At 39.7% G+C, this 17,310-nt stretch overlaps 1 protein-coding gene across 3 annotated transcripts in view; it reads left to right on the top strand.

Annotated features, from left to right (window-relative positions):
- The window catches only part of stxbp6 (syntaxin binding protein 6 (amisyn)), a 68,436-nt gene that overhangs the window by 6,539 nt on the left and 44,587 nt on the right, over nucleotides 1-17,310 (top strand). The window contains exons 1-2 of one of the 3 annotated variants that reach the window (XM_056393483.1): nucleotides 2,511-2,835; nucleotides 12,498-12,718. In XM_056393483.1, the coding sequence (XP_056249458.1) occupies nucleotides 12,565-12,718 (154 nt within the window). In that variant the 5' untranslated portion in view covers nucleotides 2,511-2,835; nucleotides 12,498-12,564. Of the gene's footprint in view, nucleotides 1-2,510; nucleotides 2,836-12,497; nucleotides 12,719-17,310 lie in introns of those variants that run through there. The other 2 variants (XM_056393481.1, XM_056393482.1) reach the window with 2 other exon arrangements.

Genomic DNA, 17,310 nt, shown 5'->3' on the forward strand with positions numbered 1-17,310 from the left:
AGAACTGCTCTAACCATTCTGTAAATTTGGTAAAGTAGGGCAGTAATTAGTATTGCTTTGTTAAAGTGAGCCCACAGGAGCACTGTGTAAAACAAACTGTGTAAAACAAACCAGAAGAATAGTTGCGATTGGTTACTTTTCCACCACTGTTCCCTTCCCGAAGATTCCAATCTACAACACATCTCGGAAACTTCAAGCCACACGAGCGAAACCAGGAGGATGTTTCAGTCTCTGTGGTGTGTCGTGCATCCAAAGTCCAACCTCAGAATTGGATCAAGCAATGAGCAGTGCCAAGCTTTCAACATATTTGAAAGTCATTCTGCAGACTGTTATCGAGATGGGTAGTACCATACAGAGCCTGGACTTGGTTCAATGTTTTGCCTCTTTCATCAGAGCAAAATCACCAGCCGGTTTTTCCCTAGAGAGACCCAACTGCCTGAAATCCCAAACTCACCGGCAGGAAACAGCTAATGCCCTTTTAACCCTCTTTGCTTGTGTGCGTACGCATGATTTTTCTCTCCCTTTGGCCACAGTCTCTTTTCCCCCCTCCACCTGGAAAAAGTGACTCATTACTGTGAAAGCGTTCATTCATGTAGGGGAACGCAGAGGTACAGCTCAGTATTTCTACAGAATCCCAGTCTACAGAGTCTAGCACTGTATCCAGCACCGTCTTGTTGCTGTCCCAGTGGTCTCACAGCCATAGCAGCAAAACATTCCCCTTCAGATCCAAATTTACACTCAACGGGACAGCCTGTGTAAATCAAATTGGATTGTCTGAAGGTAAGCATAAAAAAATTGTCTCAGAAGACTGTGCAAACATTTTCAATTCTAAATTCTTGAAATGAACTACTTCCACATGCTCTACCAGATGGTTGAGCAGCTTGCTGTACCGTGGAATCACAAATCCAGACAAACTGTAATATGATCCTGAGGAAGCTTCAAGGGATGGAGAAATCAGGAACATTCATATTTGATTATCTGTGTGCCAACTGCCAAGTCCGATTTAGTCTTTTTGCCTACATGGAATAGAGAGAATCATTTGTCTGGAAGCTTTAGCTGTTGTCAGTATGATGGTAAACAAATTGTACTCATCTGTGAAAAACTGAATGACATCTGCCATCAGCTGGTCCTCTGTGCTTACACTGACACCTTATGAGCAATAAAGTGTTTAAGCAGATTGCTGTAGCACAGAAATGCAAAGTGTTTTCATTGAAATCTTGAAGGCTGGAGAAATTAGAAAACATTGATATTTGATTACAAGACAGCTGTTTATCAGCCACAAGTGGATTTGTTTATCCTTTATCGTGCATTATTTAATACCGTGGCTTTCTCAACTCACCCAAGGACATCTGGTACAGTACAACTGATCGTCTGCCTATCATGACAAATAATGATGACTTAAATGCTCATCATTTCCCTCTGCAACATGTTACTGATCAGCTGCAAAGACCCAGAGGCAAAAAACAGAAGCACATTAAACTTGAACCATTTCACATGAGGCGGTGGTGTCCAAGTCTGTTCAAAATGAAGACAGGGCTTATAAAAGAAGCCAAATCTATCAGGAATTAGAGCTCTGTAGGGAATTTGGATGATTCACAATCAGCCAAGCAAAACATTAAATAGACACAATCGCACGCACACACACACACACACACTGCCTCTTTCACTGCCTCTCCATGTGTGAATTCCCAGGCAACAGATTTCTGCTGGCATGGCTATAGAAACAAAGGATTGGTGGTCAACAGCTGCTGGTAGTTTAGGTCATTGTTGAACATTGACACATCCCACACATCTATTGGAAAGTGAGCTATTGGAAAATGTTCAGGTAGTGTAGGCCTGTTTAAACAAGTAATTCAGAGAGACTGAGCAACTTTCTTATGGTGAGCATGGGGAATGACCTAGTTACTGTTCATTCAGTCATATCATGGGAACCCCACTAATCATACATATTTTAGGTTTGAGTCATAGAAATGGGATGATAAAAGCCATAAAGTATTATTTTTGCCAAATTATAACTTGTAATATTCTCATAACACACTATTATGAGGTTTAGCTAAACAAGTAATTCAAATGAATTATGCTACTTTTGTATAATGTGGGAATGCTCAATGAATTAAGCCATATTGTGGGAGGCTTACTATAATCAGAGATATTTAGGTGCTGAGTGACAGAGACAAATAATAAAAAGGATAAAATATTTTGCCACCATTAGGCTATACATTCATCATAAAGAAAGGAGTCTCTTCAATCACAACTGTTGTAAAATTGTTTGAATTTCAAGTCTAAAATCTTAACTAGATGTCTATTTTAACATTTTGTCATCGATTTGTCGATTGTTTCGTTACTTTACTATGGACCATAAACATTTATCTAAGGCTTCAGTGTGTAATGTTCAACCATGATACTTTTTTCTTCGTCTCCTCGCTGTTCAAAGAAACTCCCGAAACATGCAGATGTGAAGAAGCGTGCTACGTGGTAGTGTGACACTGTACTTGATTGGCGGGCGGGCTTGTGTGTCTGGGAACCTGCTACTGGTTTTCCAGCCACACACACCCACACACACGCGCACAGCCACAGACAGACAGACAGTCTCTCCACAGAAAACAGCAGCAGGGAAAAAAAAACAAACTCTCCTTCCGCAGCTCAGACGCCAACAACTGTAGGAGAAGTGTAGTCGACGCGATGTTACACACGAAATGCTACCGTTTACTTTGAGCAGACAGCTAACAGTAAGGAAGAGGCTCCCGAAAGAAGTGGGTGAACTGTGACAGAAGCTGGAGAAATCAACCCAGGGATTTGTGGTCCACACGTGGAGAGCATCGTTGAAACACATTGGTGAGTAACGTTAACGCCAAGCTGTAGCATACTTTTGTTTTAGAAAATGTAATGCGCATAGTTGTAGTTTTCCGCATGGAAAAAGTTTAATTAACGTTTTGCACCGACGCAGGGAGAGTTGTTTGTGTTTAAATTACGTCAACTGCTTTTCAGCCACTTTGCAGTGGAATCGGAACAAGTGTGCGTGCGCACATCTCATTAACAGTTAGTGCACGTGCTGGTGTTGCACTCCACAGCAGGAAATACTTAATTTAATTTAATGTGACGCTTTTTTCCAGATTTTATGAACTAAGCGTTGTTTGATAAATATTTCTTTAAGTTTTTAGGGAGCAAACCTGGTGATGAAGCGGTCTTACCTTTGTTTTCACTAAATTGGAATAATTATAGTAAGTATTCATTTGCTGTACAGAATAAGTCAATTTTTCTTGTTTTATTTTAAGGCGTTGAACCGCGTGTCCTTGTTTTTGGAGCTGTCTCTATAGTGAGGCTGTTGCGATAGTGTGTAGCAAAGAACTCGGCATACATCCTTGTGTCATGTCTTAACTCGCCCAATAGGCTATTTGATCGGAACACCCCCCCCCCCCCCCCCCCCCCCCCCGTCCAATAAAACTTGGAAGTGCAAATATTTCAGGGAATTTCAAGAGAATTTGGGTGTATAATGATTTTAGGTTTCACTTCTTAATCATCAGTTTAGGCAGCATGAGGCATTTCTTTTACATGATCACAATATTAAATTACAAGACAACAATATCCTCCCTCCATGTCTTAAAATAATATGGTCACATTTTGAGCCTGTAAGAAATCTGATGTTTGTGCTAGTGCTAATGAACCATATGGAGTGAGGCGTTCAAGACATTCATCCTTTATGCTGGTGTTTTCTGCAGCAAAAATAATCCATATCTGATTAACATTAAGTCTTAAATGTTCAGTGAATCATTTGAACTGTCATTGGTGGTTGCATCTCTGAGTGTAACAACATTTAGCAGTCATACAGGCAAGATGGTCTGTGTGTTTTTCAATGTGTTTTTGTTGCTGTGTGTTTTGAAATAAACAGTTGTTAAAAGCCCTCAGATAACACCTGGGGGCCCCTAAATATTTTCTGAAACAGACTTGTTTTGGCTGGGTTGAGAGGGTGCATTTTTGACATTTGTTCAAAGGCTTTGAAAAAGGATTTTAAGAGCCTAAGGAGTTAAAATATTGTCTAAGTCTATGAAAGAGCATGTATTATTTGAAATTTTATGAAAACATGACCATCACTGAAATTAAAGATGCAAGTCTTGAGTTTTCACAGTGACCAAATGTGAAGTCCCTTATTTCAATGTTATTTAAATATCTATCCAAAAATGCTTGGGCTGGCTCTTTGCCGAGTCTAAAGAGAGGAAAAGCTAGTTGTATTTAAATGTGAGTGTCTCTGAGGAGCAATTACCACTTGTCTCCACTGGTGTATCTCTGTGACAGGTTTGGACCTGGAAGCCTGTTTGGTTCAGATTATCAGTGAGGCTCCTAATCCTGCCCTTGTGGCTCCCAGTGCTGTTATCTAACCCACTTGCGATAATATATTGCTTCTTCGTATGCAGGAGGGTTAGGCTTAATTTGCTCTGGCTCACCATAAAAGGTGAGTTTATACCTTTCCCCATACTTCACTGTCCAATTACAGCACAATGTAAACTGTTCAGCTGGCTCCCTCCCTGTGTGTCCACCACCTCTGCTTGTTCTGTCATCAGAGAGGACAGATATCCTTGAAGGCAGACATAAAGAGCCTTGTTTTTTTAGTGGATTGTATAGTAAAAAGAGGAAGAAAAAGCTGCCTGTCAGTGTTTCTGACAAAATGACACTAAGATTTAGAGTCCCCAAGGAACCATTGAGGCTGTGGTCACCACTCTTGCATCACAGAAATGATGTGTGCTTTGCTTGGATCATAAACAACTCCTCTGTTTTGCAATACATTAATAATGGAGAAGTTGTAGTTAGGCACAAGGCTGGTTATGTTTTTGTCTGCTTACCCAAGAGTATTTGCTGATTTTTATATAGTATATCATCCAAATCTATAACTTTGGCTATGTACACTGACACAGTGCTGTTGCTTTGAGATTATTCTTATGCAGCCTAATTGTACATACACTTTTGTATTGTTACTGCCGCAAGCCATTGCCCAGCCTATTATTGAGTCACTGTGGTAATGATACCTGCAGAAGTGTTCAAGACATCTGTTGGTAAGTGCTCTACGTTTGCTTTTCTACTGTTTGCCAACCACTGTTCAGTCCTTCCCAAATGTTTTATTGCCATAAGGTGCTGAACTATAAATAATGAGCTCATTTGGGGGCCTTGCATGTCATTCATTGATTAGATGTTAGCCCATGCCTCCCTGGCACTCTATAACATTCACTAGTAGCTGAGTCACCCAGGAAAATGGATGGATGCCTACATATCCTTGCTTTTTTGAGGGAACAGTGTAAGGTTGTATTCAACCTGCTGCTTTGATGGAGCGCTATTCTTTTTTGTGATAAGTTGTTTCCATTATTTCATAACATAATGGGGCAAAGGTATCTATTCTTGTGTACATTGTTGTTTACCTTTTGTTCCACACTATATAATGTACGTTGGTTGCCATACATATTGTAAAGAAAGGAATGGCCCACATTAAAAAAACACAAATTACACAAAGAGGAAGGATGAGCAATGAACAATTAAATTATAGGAAGCACCTCTTGGCAAAAAATGGTTTTGATCCTGCTCTCTCTCTTGCTCCTCCTCAATAGTGCTCCCCTCTCTGAGAGCATTCACACAAAATGCTGTAAGACTCCCCCAAGAATAAAGGGCCCTACAAATTACAGTGTTAACATCATTCAGAATAGTCAATTATGGATACTAACATAGGTTTTAAGTTTTCCCCTTCATGATCCTTATGCTGAGCACACACCTTTCATCTGTAACCTAGAATCTATGTACTGCTCAATTAGACAACCTTTCTTGTAATTTCATGTCTCACCAGCACTGTCATGCACACAGTGTACAGTTTAGATTTGGATGTGTGTAATCTAGATACCCTGCTCTTTCAAACACAAAACAAACAATAAAAAAAGACTGTTTTTCACCTGAGTGTGCTGAAAATGAAGAAGCATGAGGAGAGAACAGCTCGGAACCTGCTGCGTCTGAGTGTCAAAGCAAACAGAGTGCTAGTTACTGAATGTGAACTGTGGTTGAGCTGTAGCACTGGTTGTCATTTCTGTTGGGAAAGTTTGTGATAACTTGTACTGTAAAGCCTGATGATATTGTTTAATATCGTAGTTTTCACTCCTTTGGCCCAGTTTACTTGTTTTAATACCCCTCACTTTATATATTGTAGTGCAATGACATAACAGATTTGACTAAATCAAGCATATTTGAAGATTCTTGGATGTCTGAGTTGGCAGAAAAACTGTGTTAATGAGCTTTGCTGACTGGCATGCATATTGAGTTGGTTCTGATTGAGGGATTTGATCCTAGATCTCAAAACTTACTCAGCTTGAATAAGCTGTCCTACCCTTGTGCTTGTTTTTGACTTTGTAGATGAAAATTTCATCTGTTGTTCTGTTGTGCACTTTCTGCAAGGTTATTTCAGAGCAAAAGCCCCTAACTCAATGTTTCACAATACAGCTATAAAGTACAGTGATCAGTGAGAGAGAGAGCTGTTTGATTCCCCCAAGTGCAGTATTGGAGTGGTACATTGTAGAAATACTGTTTAAAGTAGGGGCTCTCTTTCTCTGACTGGTCTTTTGAAATACCAGAGAGAGTTTTTCCTCAGCATGAACTGGACTGTGTATTTGTACGACATAATAATTCTTGGTGTTACTGGCATCTTATCAACAAACATGATACTTTTCAGTGGCCTGTGACGTAAACATTTTTACTGCGCATGTCAAGACAGAGTTTTATCTCTTATTTGTAGCTTGCTGCTGAACTAACGTAGGATTAGATTTTAATGCATCACAGGCTACATTGACAGCACAAAAACAGCAGGGTAGACGGTGTAATCTCTTAATTATTTTAAGAGAGGTAACATTCACCAGCTGTGCATGTGGCGATCTTGGAGACCACTCGCTCAAAGTGTCACTGTTGGATGACATCACTCTCTAAAGATGTAATCCATGAAGATGTGTGCACTGTGGGAGGTTTTTCTGTAAAATCAAGGCTGTGTACAGAGTCATGAGTCAACATGAAAGACGTGCATGAAAGGCAGCAGATGAGATGAAGTGTTTTATTTCTTTCATACATCTTTCAGAGTGCAGTTTGGAATGAAATTTTGCCTTTGAAAGTCACCAAAGTCAGTAAAATGTGAGTGGGTGGAATAGATACAGAGAATAAATGGCTTCAAGAGGAGGATTATATTATCATTTCGAGTTGGTTATCTTATCATTATGCTCTAAATTTTGCAGTGCAGTTTTGTAAATCATATAATCTATTATCATTATATGATTTAGCTAAGATTTTGTCTATACCCTTAACTGCAAGTGATATCTCTAACATTACTTTCACGCCTGTTGTCTGCTGCTGGTAGATGGACTGTAATTTGTTTCCTTGTTGCTGTCTTACCCACAAGCAAAAATGCTTGTTAACACACCAGAGCAGTGCACTTACGGTATATGTTTACTGAATGTTTTTTTAAGAATACCATTGTCTCTGTCTCTCAAATCCTGCACATTGGTCTCTAGAAATACTCTGTACTGTAAATGTTAAGAATGTTCTTTTTAAAATATTAGGGAAAGACTGTTCTTAACGTTCTTTTTTGAAAAATAGCAATGTCCTGAAAACACTCCTATCTTTCTTTTTTTTTTTTTTTTTTTAAATTTTCTCAGCATTAGTCAAAGGCAGTACTGCTCTTACTTGTGCTGGGTTTTGCAATTCTGGCTATGTACTCAAAAGGGATTTAGGAGCTTTCCCATATCCAGTTTTATCAGAGGACTGTAGATATGCAAAGGTTAGGTTGAAGCTGTCTAAAAAGATAAATCTTAGATACACTAAGTTGAGGATAAGGTATAATTCCCATTCAGTGGTGGGCATTCTAAAGAAAAAGCAAAAAAATGTCTTTTCCCATGCTTATCACATTTTTCTGGTGCATGTGCACACATAAATGTTTGTGTGTTTAACCCCTGCCCTTACCTTACGTTAACCTAAACTTGGTTCTAACCCCAACCCTCAAACCAAACCTTAATCCTCAAACAGTCCTTTGAAATGGTGAGAATGTCCTCACTCTCCAAAAGTGCTCTCACTCTCATGGTACAGATATAATTGGTCCTCACAAAGATAGGACAAGCGCACACACACGCATACAAAACCAGCATGTCACTCTCTCACTAGTTTCAGTTGACTGTCAGTCTGCCTTACTACACATATTTTCATATTTAGGTGATTGATTTCTAATGGCTCCCTTTATAGATAATTACCACAACAGCTGCCAGCATTTCAGTTACTTGAGCAGCAGAGTAAATATACTTGATCATTCCTTCTTGATGGAATTTTTAGCTTGTGCCAACTGTTGGTTTTTACACCTCTCCAAAGGGAATGAAAGACACACCTTCAATTCAGTGTGATTACAACCCGTATCCTCCACCTAGGGCCCATTTCCTCTGCCTCTGCTGCTTCTGTTGCTGTGGCAGGTTCTCATGGACCTGTGAGCACAGGCTGGAAAGCATGACTGTGTTAAGAAGTGGCTGTGCAGCTAAGTCAAAGACCCCACTCCAATGAGGTCCCAGGAGAGCTGTGAGCATTTCCTGAACAGATTTCATGCGAACGCACTGGGCAAGATGGAAACAAGGGAACGAGCAGCAACAGTGGTACTTCTTTGGCGTGGCTTGACAATACACAGCCACAGTTAATGAAGTGTTTTTTTTAAAGGGGCTCTCCTTGGAAATGGGGTGATAAGCAGCTATAAAATATATGTACGTCGTTTTCACTTCCACAGCAGATCCATGGCTCCCACGAATACTACAGCTCAGCCCTGCACCGTGAGCATTGCAGAAGACTGCTCAAAGTCAAACCATAAGCAACGCATAGTAGCTGGCTACATTTCCCTGTCCTGGAAGCTCCTGTCTGCCTCCTCCTCCTCTTCCTCCTTGTTTTCTTCTAGCATCCCCCATCCCTCCCTCCATCCCCTTATCCCTCCTTCCCGTCATGCTTCAGTGGGCCACCTGAGGGGGGATATGCACTCCCCTTTGCCTGGTGACAGCCTGCAGGGAGATGTGGGCAGCTTTCCATCTCAGCTGGAGGATGGCAGAAAGAGGGAGATGCTGCAGATTAGGGCTTCCACAGAAAGGAACTCCACCGGTCTGATTTGCTGCTAGAGAGCAACAAGACAAATTACTTTTCTATAGTAAATTTAGATTGTCTGGTTTTTGTTTTCTTCATCGTACGATCCAGTTAAGTGAGAAGAGGTGAAGATATAAAAGGATAGATTGCGAGGGGAAGGGTTGACCTCATCTGGGGCAGTTAAATGAGTATGAATACAGATGTGTACAGTAGTATGTATGTGTAGGTTGGTCAATGCATAATATGATTCAGAATCTCTTTTTACAATTGTTTTGCCACTCAACAAGGAAAATTAATAACTATATTAACCCTGTTGTCCTTAAATTGTGTAGATGGTTTGGAAGCTCTGATACACACAATGATTTGAACTACCACCCTTGGTGAACATGTAAATGCTGGATTCATTCAGAGCTGACCTCAGAATATTCACAAAGGTTGTTAAATTCAGAAGACATTGTGTCCAAGTTTTTTGAGTGCTGGACTGTTTGTGCTCTTTGAGGTTGGACTGGCACAGTACAGGTTTTCCAGTCTTTATCAGAGTTCAGTATGTCTTTGACACAAAGCTCGAAGCAGAGTTTTGCACAGCTTTTACATGGTGTCTGGCTCAATTAAAAGGCTGCAATCGGAATAGCTTTCCTGCTTTTGACAGCGTGTAAAACAACTTTGTGCTTGTGATCAATGGTGTCATATTTTTATTGGAAAGTTTAGGTATTTTCCTAGCTGAAGTGTTGAGATGTTGGACATCTTTTGAATTCCGAAGAAAGACATTTATTAGCATTTCTAATTACTCTCCACAAAACCTTGGCCTGGGTTTTTGTTTACTGAGAAGTCTTGCATTGCTGAAATAGCAGAGAAGATGGGAGATTGATAGAAAGGGAGCATATGCAATAATGCTGTAAACAGTCTCGTACAGAAACAAGTGCACAAAACAAAAGGTTTGTAATTGTAGAACTAGTGTAACTACAATTACTACTACTTATAATAGTCCTTATAATTCATCATAGTAGTCTTTTTTTATAAGGAAAATGTGTTTATATGAAAAAATTCAATTGGAGTTTCATTGTGAGTGCCTAGTGATGCATGCTTTGTCATTTTTATAAGTAAAATTTCCACATTACACTTTTAACCTAATGCAGTGAGCCATTCGTTTGTAACAATTCCTCCAACATAAATGACTATATAGGCTGGTTGTCCAAACCCTTGGATGTGACCCACAGGAGTGTACCATTGGCAAGTGCAATGAACCACCGTCATCATGGTTATAACAGTACATTCTACCTTTATGAAACGTGATATTGAATTTTTACAGGTGACTGTGTCAGAGAGGCAGTGATTCAGCTCACTTTGTCAGCCTTCTGTATTACACACATTATCTTTGCCTGTAATGCCATTCAGTATGAGACCACCACTAAATTTTATCGTAGAAATTAACATAGAGCTCAGCTCAGACATTCAACAAAAAAATGAACAATAGTAGTCTCATGAAAGTGCTACTTACTGCGGGGCTACTTATTAGATTGCATTATGTTGCTGCAGTGGTATTGTGTCCAAAGGTTTTATGTTCCCCTGCTGTTGATGTGTTCCTTCTGGCTTGACGTAATCCTACTTTAACAATGACCACAAGTCAACAATGGCAGCCATTCAGCCACTGAGTTTGGGGGTGGAGAAGTTGGCTTGTGCACTTCTAACTCCTCATGTAAACTTTGTGCTCCTGCAGGTTTTGCTTTTATCATAATCAGTCAATGAAACTTTGACTCTATTTGTTTCACCTCAGCAGCTGAGCACTCATTTAGAAAACAGCTTAGTGTTACTGGTCTGTTGTTTATTAGCTAGCCTGTTTGATGAAGGCATTGTTTTGCAGTCTGGCTTGCTTTGCCTCGTAGTACAGTAATTCATCCACTGGTTGAGACAGACAGATTGGCTCATCAGGGTGGCCTGTGTGGTATGTGGTTAGGAGTGCTTGTGCTTCTCAAGTAAATGTGTGCGGCTGAAAAAATGATTAAGCTCCATAGTTCCCACTTCTTCATGACTGTATCCTGTACTTAGGCACAGTTGTGCCAACTAAGGACAGTTTTCCCTGACACCAACAGACATACAGCTGTGTGTCTCACAGTACATTCCCAGTCACCAAGAAATAAATTCACCAATAGATGTTGGTTGTAATAATAGAAACATGATTGCTGTTTCGTATCAGTGAGACTTACCAGTACTCTTAACAGTGTCAGCTGAATTCAATTCATTTCTGCAAGTGGCAGTGCCTCCAAGCAGAACATTGGCAAAGCATTTAGAGAGATCGAACATGGAGACTGGCTGCAATACAGAGAGATGCAACCTTTCTCCATTTTGGAACCCTTTACTCCCTTTGTCATTATTTTAATGTGCTATACACTCTGAGCAATAGAAAGTGTACCAATCTAGATTGGCTGTGTGTGTGTGTGTGTGTGTGTGTGTGTGCGCGCGCCTTTGGAGTGATTTGACTAAGGCTGTGAAAACACAAAAGAGGTCAGCTTTATAATGTTAACAGAATGATTTCTTCTGCTCATGTCTGCACACATTTTAGCATGTCTTTATCGATACACAAAGATTGATCTGAATTGCAGACTTTCTCACTTACCTCCAGTGGTTGCTTCCCTCGGGGCCGAGTGGCCCTTAAGGGTCACAAGATGAATCTTAAGCAGTCATGAAATTATAATTGAAATATGAAACAAGAAAGAAAGAAATCCTGATATGGTATAGTTGAATCATCAGGCCTTTAACTGCTCACAAATCTTTGACTAGGAGTCACAAGTATGGCTTTATAATGAGAGGTCACAGGCAAAAAGGGTGCATGCAGATAGTTTTGGTTTTATTACTCTGCCATGGAGGTAATATTACACAAAAAGTACTCGACCGATATGCACTGAACTTGGTGGAGGGATGGCACATGGGCCAGTAAATCATCCATTTAAATGTGGGACAGATTCGGTGGTCCATTCAGAGTTGTTTGGTTATGTTTTGAGTTATCTATCTCTGATGATGTCAGTGAAGATTTTGTTTGTGCAGCTCACACCATTTAAATATTATGTTTAAAAATTCAACGGTACATATCTTTCCAGAATCACTGTCCTGTTATTTCTAGATAATCCACAAAACACAGTTTTAATAGGGACTTCTTCATGGGATGAAAGAGTTGTATATCTCAGAACATGGACAAATAAACTAACTGGATGGCCAGATAACAGTTGAAGCAAGTGAGAAAGTTTCTTTTTTTTGTAATTTAGGAGACTTTTGGAAAGTGGGACTATTGTGTACTGTGACTTTTGTGTACTGTGACTAGTTAACCTGGTCCATCACTTCTGCTTAATTTCATTTGCTGTTTTTCCTCTTTTCCTCTTCAGTGAAGAGTGGATCTCGTCCTCTCCACTTTTACTGTTTGCCACCTGTTCACTCCTGCGTACTTCAGAGATGAGTGCCAAGCTGGCCATCAACAAGGAGGTGTTCATACCCCATGACGAGAAGATGCTTGCTGCTGTGCAGGTGAAGCGGAGGACCAAGAAGAAGATCCCCTTCCTGGCCACTGGTGGTCAGGGAGACTACATGACCTTCATCTGCCTCTCAGGTCAGAGAACAAATGAATCTTCTCTTCTCTTCTCTTCTCTTCTCTTCTCTTCTCTTCTTCTTCTCTTCTCTTCTTCTTCTTCTTCTCTTCGTATATGCTATACTGTTTTGACCCAATATAACATTCAGCACGTCTCCCTTAATTCTCCTGTTAATGTTCACACTGATGAGCATGTTTACATTTCCTCTGCCAATAGAATGACACACTAAATCAATTTGCTGCTTTAGGTCAATCCTTTTTAAATAGATTAGATTTGCGCTGAAATTGAATAATTGTTTCACCAGAAATTGAGGTTTAAATAATTTTGTTTTTTTTCCTATATTTTAACATTAGCTGAGATATTGCTTGCTAATTGAATTAGCCATGCATATTATTCATGAAGAGACTAGCTAGAGCCTATTAATTTCAGTGCCAGCAGAACTGCTTATGAAGATCAATGACACTCCTTAATCCTACTATTTTAATGTGTATTAAATTCTGCTTTGGCATTATCTGATCGTATCACAAAAGGTTCAAAGTTACTTAATTGTGACTTGGAGGAATTTAAAGTATATCAGCACAGCACAAAGACCAGTAGAGCTTTCTCTGTTGAGGATTCAAATTCAAGGTTGCCTTCCAGTAGTTACACTGCTGCACACTGAGCCTCTATGTTTACACTCTCGGGTATGAACACATAAAAGTCACAGATTAACCACACTGTTCTATGAACGGACAGTGCTTCTCTGAACAGTTTACAATGAGTCATCTCTCCTTTGATGTGAAAATGAGTCTTGCTTGATTTTCATCTGTTGTAATGTGTGTAGCGTAATTGAAATGCATAAATAATCTGACATACCTTGCTTGAAATTTTTAAATCATGATTGTAAGAGAATATCTGACAAAATATGGATAAATTTGAGATTAGTCTTGAGTGGAAAGTTGCTGGTTTGAATCCCAAATGCCGAGAAAATTGGGGAGTCAACTTTGTCTTACCTTTGAGTCCTCCACTATTCATATTTTTTATTATTTCTCAGTTTTTTTTTTATGTGTTTTCGTAAACTTGAAATGGATGATTTTTGTGTCTGCTATTAAGTTCAATAGAATACACAGAACAGTACATGGTAGCAAAGAATGGTATTTTTCACATCATTACATGTCAACAACAGCCAAGGGCACCCTGGAGACTATAGACGGGCATTGTGATTTGGGTGTTGTCTTTTTGCAGTGCATCTATTTGTGAGCATATCGAACCCATGTGTTGGCAAGAGGCCCCATGCTTATGTGTCTTTCAGCAAGACACCACATTTTCCATACCAGCTCTGAATGCTGTTCCTTAGGTTAGGCCTGTAACTAATGATTGTTTTCATTATTGAGGAATCTTGTGATTTTAAAAGAATTGCTCATTCATTTGTTTAGTCTTTAAGGATGTGTTGATCGTACGATTGCTCGATAAATTATTCAAATCATCAGTCAATTTTCAAAATTAGTTGTAATTGGGGCACCTTTGTTGTGGCAAGGAGTTTATTTAAATTATTATTTATTTATAAGTATTTATGTAGTGTTGCCCACTCTTTGTTTAGTAATTGCACATTTAATCTCAGATTGTCTCAGTGGGGCTGCTCATTCTTTTACAATTCAAGGCTGTGATGCTACTGGCCAGTTTGTCTTGTGTGTGTGTGTTCGTGTGTCAGTGTAACCTGCGGAAAGAGACAGACTGACTGAGACAGGGTCAGTCTTAAATCCCTGGTGACATGTCAAGGGGTATCCAATTTTAACTGCCTTAAAATTGCTATCAGTGAAGGATTTACACCCCAACTGGCTGGAGCAAGATAAGTTAGCTACAGTCAGCTACTCCAACCTTTCTGTAAGGATGGAAAAACCTAATGTTGGACTGTATGACTAAAATGACTGTGGGCTTTTTTGTTTATTTTTTATGCCAAAAAAAAAAAGAGTAACTGATTAGGTGCGTTTTCTGTTTATGTATACAGGGGATGTAAGTGGCACCTTTTTGCTTATTATGAGCAGAGACATCAAGCTGTTTCATCCTTGTGCTGAAAAGCCTTTTGTTGATTTAGTGTTGATCCTTTTTAAAGGAGGAACATTTTGTATCCCATTATCCTTTGAAGTGCAATATTCTGTATGTGTGAACGTTGTTACATAATGTTCTAAAACAAATCAAGAAACTTCATGGTCTATGGCCACTACTACCATCACCACAGGTCGCCCAAGTTTATCTCCAGCCATAGTTTGCCTTTTAAAAGGATTTTTTTCTCTCTGCTCTATATTAAGTCTCCTGACCAAGCTGCTGCCTGGTATCACATGAGGGAGCACAGTAGTGAAGGCAAGCACTGTCAAGTAATTCACATAGTCATGTGGCATTTCTTTAAACCAGCCAAGCATTGTTCAGAGTTTTATGTGTGTGTTCCTGTGTGTGTACTGCATAGCCAAACCATGAGTGAGAAACCAGCCTGCGCCCGCCTCCCAGCACAGTGAAGATACAAGACTGGTGTGTGTGACTTTGAGTGTTCACCATGTGTGTAACCATGTGAAAGCACTGTGTATGTATACAACGGTGGGGGAAGGGTCACTGACGGTCTCATGGCTACAGTAGCAGATAGTTGTGGCCTGAGGGCCATATAGTGGCAGAGTTATGTAATCTGTGGCATGTCATGGCTAAAGGAGGCCTAGCTATAATATAGAGACAGCCACAGGCTCTTCACTCTCAAGCTGAGCAGGGTGCTAGGACAAAGCACCAGACTATCACTGCTGCTCTAATTTCAGGATCATATGCTCTTATACTGTCATAAGATCTGAGTGAATACAAGAGAAACAAGATATTTAAAATGAATGTGACTTGAAAAAACCCTTACTTTCATTTTTAAAGTAATGACTGTTGTCAAGTTTCTTATCTGTTTGGAATGACTCGCTGCTTTCACAGTCATATAAAATAGATGTTATGCAATTGACCTTGTAACCACAGCAGTCAGTGTGAGGCATTTTTTCAGTGTGGGTGAGCCTGAGTCTTTGAATTGGCTGTTTTGTTGAGAACATGGCTATTTGTCTTAGGTAGATAGCTGAATAACTCAGTGGAACGAAATGCCTGGACAGGTGCCACTTGGAGAGCAGTGTTTCTCGTTTCAGAATTACACATGGCTCCAGGAATACAAGAGTGGTTTGACTCTGTTTTTTGGGTTTGGGGTTAAATCTTGGAAATTACTCATATGTCAGCAAAGCAGAGCAATACTATTCTAAACTTCAGTGTCAACACAACCTGTAGCAATAAACTGATTTTCATTAGAGGAGGCTTGTAGTCCACAAGGTGTAAATGAGTAGTATCTGAATTGACTTAAACATGGCTACTAAACATTTAGGGTGCATGATTAAACTCAAGTTCATAACCTGATTGGTGTGGTTTAAACAAACTGGTCCATTTTATCCACTTTGAAAAAAACCAAACCGATTGTTCTGATTCCTTTTTGACATCATGTTGCACTATTGAGTCAAGATGGATTATGTCCGTCCTCTTTTTCTAGCCGTCCGTTGTCATTTATTACAAATTAATATCAGATAAAGTCTCATCTAATGTTGATTATCTAACCATGTCTGTGAGAATTACGTATCTATCTGTATGTATCTACATGACCACCAGGGGAAATGTATGTCTAAGCTTTCCCAGCAACATCAGGTATCATGATGATATAGGAGTGTGCTGGAGCAAAGCCACAAGATCAACATGGACCAAGTTGGTTAGCGAGCCTTCTCTTTGATCACAGGGCCTCATGCGGTGCCGTTATGGCTGGACCTCAGGGCTAAAACACTGGACCGCCCACAGAATGAACTGAGGCCAGTTGAGCTAGATAAGACACTATGAAAGGTTCACTGGAGTAGCCTACTAGTCTATATAGTTTTTTCATTTTTACTGATGAAAAAACTATGTAGACACACATTTTCGTTCCTCTCCCACCCCATTTCTCCTTCGAGGAATTCTTGTTCTCATGATTTTCACCACCTGTTTTTGTCCTTGTTGTTTACATATGTGCTGTTTGTGTGTAACTACTACAGGTTGGCAGCTTTGGGGAGAGGCTTAAAGCATCTTAGGAAATGCCATTCTATTGATTTCTGAGCTAGCTAACCTTACTCAATCGATGTAAGCCAGCACCATACTCCCAGTTATCTGTCACTAATACATCCTCTGTGTATTTGACTACGCTGATGTTTTATGTTAATATGTGAATTTCCATGTGGGAAGCAAGTGGGTACCCATGTTTATGGGTGTATTCATGCACCATGTGTTTATGCAGGCATGTTATTATGTGGGTCTGTGTTTAATTTAATGTGTAGGCTTTGTCATACGTATATGTTATGCCGCGAAATCTCTCTTTGTGGTGTTTGTCTATGTTTGTTTTGTTTGTTTTTGATGTTTTAACTTATTTTCCATCACACCTGATCAATTAAAAGTTGAATAACATAAAGCAGAAAGGATCTATTTAATCATATGAAACACAATTTGATTTGAGTATCATTAACTTATGACAGCTGTATACATTTCTATCTTACACCCATGAGTCAACAGTGAGCCCTGTTTGTTGGAGGGACAAAGATCTCTTACTTTC

The sequence above is a fragment of the Seriola aureovittata genome, chromosome 13 (assembly GCF_021018895.1).
Source record: "Seriola aureovittata isolate HTS-2021-v1 ecotype China chromosome 13, ASM2101889v1, whole genome shotgun sequence".
NCBI classification, from domain to species: Eukaryota; Metazoa; Chordata; class Actinopteri; order Carangiformes; family Carangidae; genus Seriola; species Seriola aureovittata.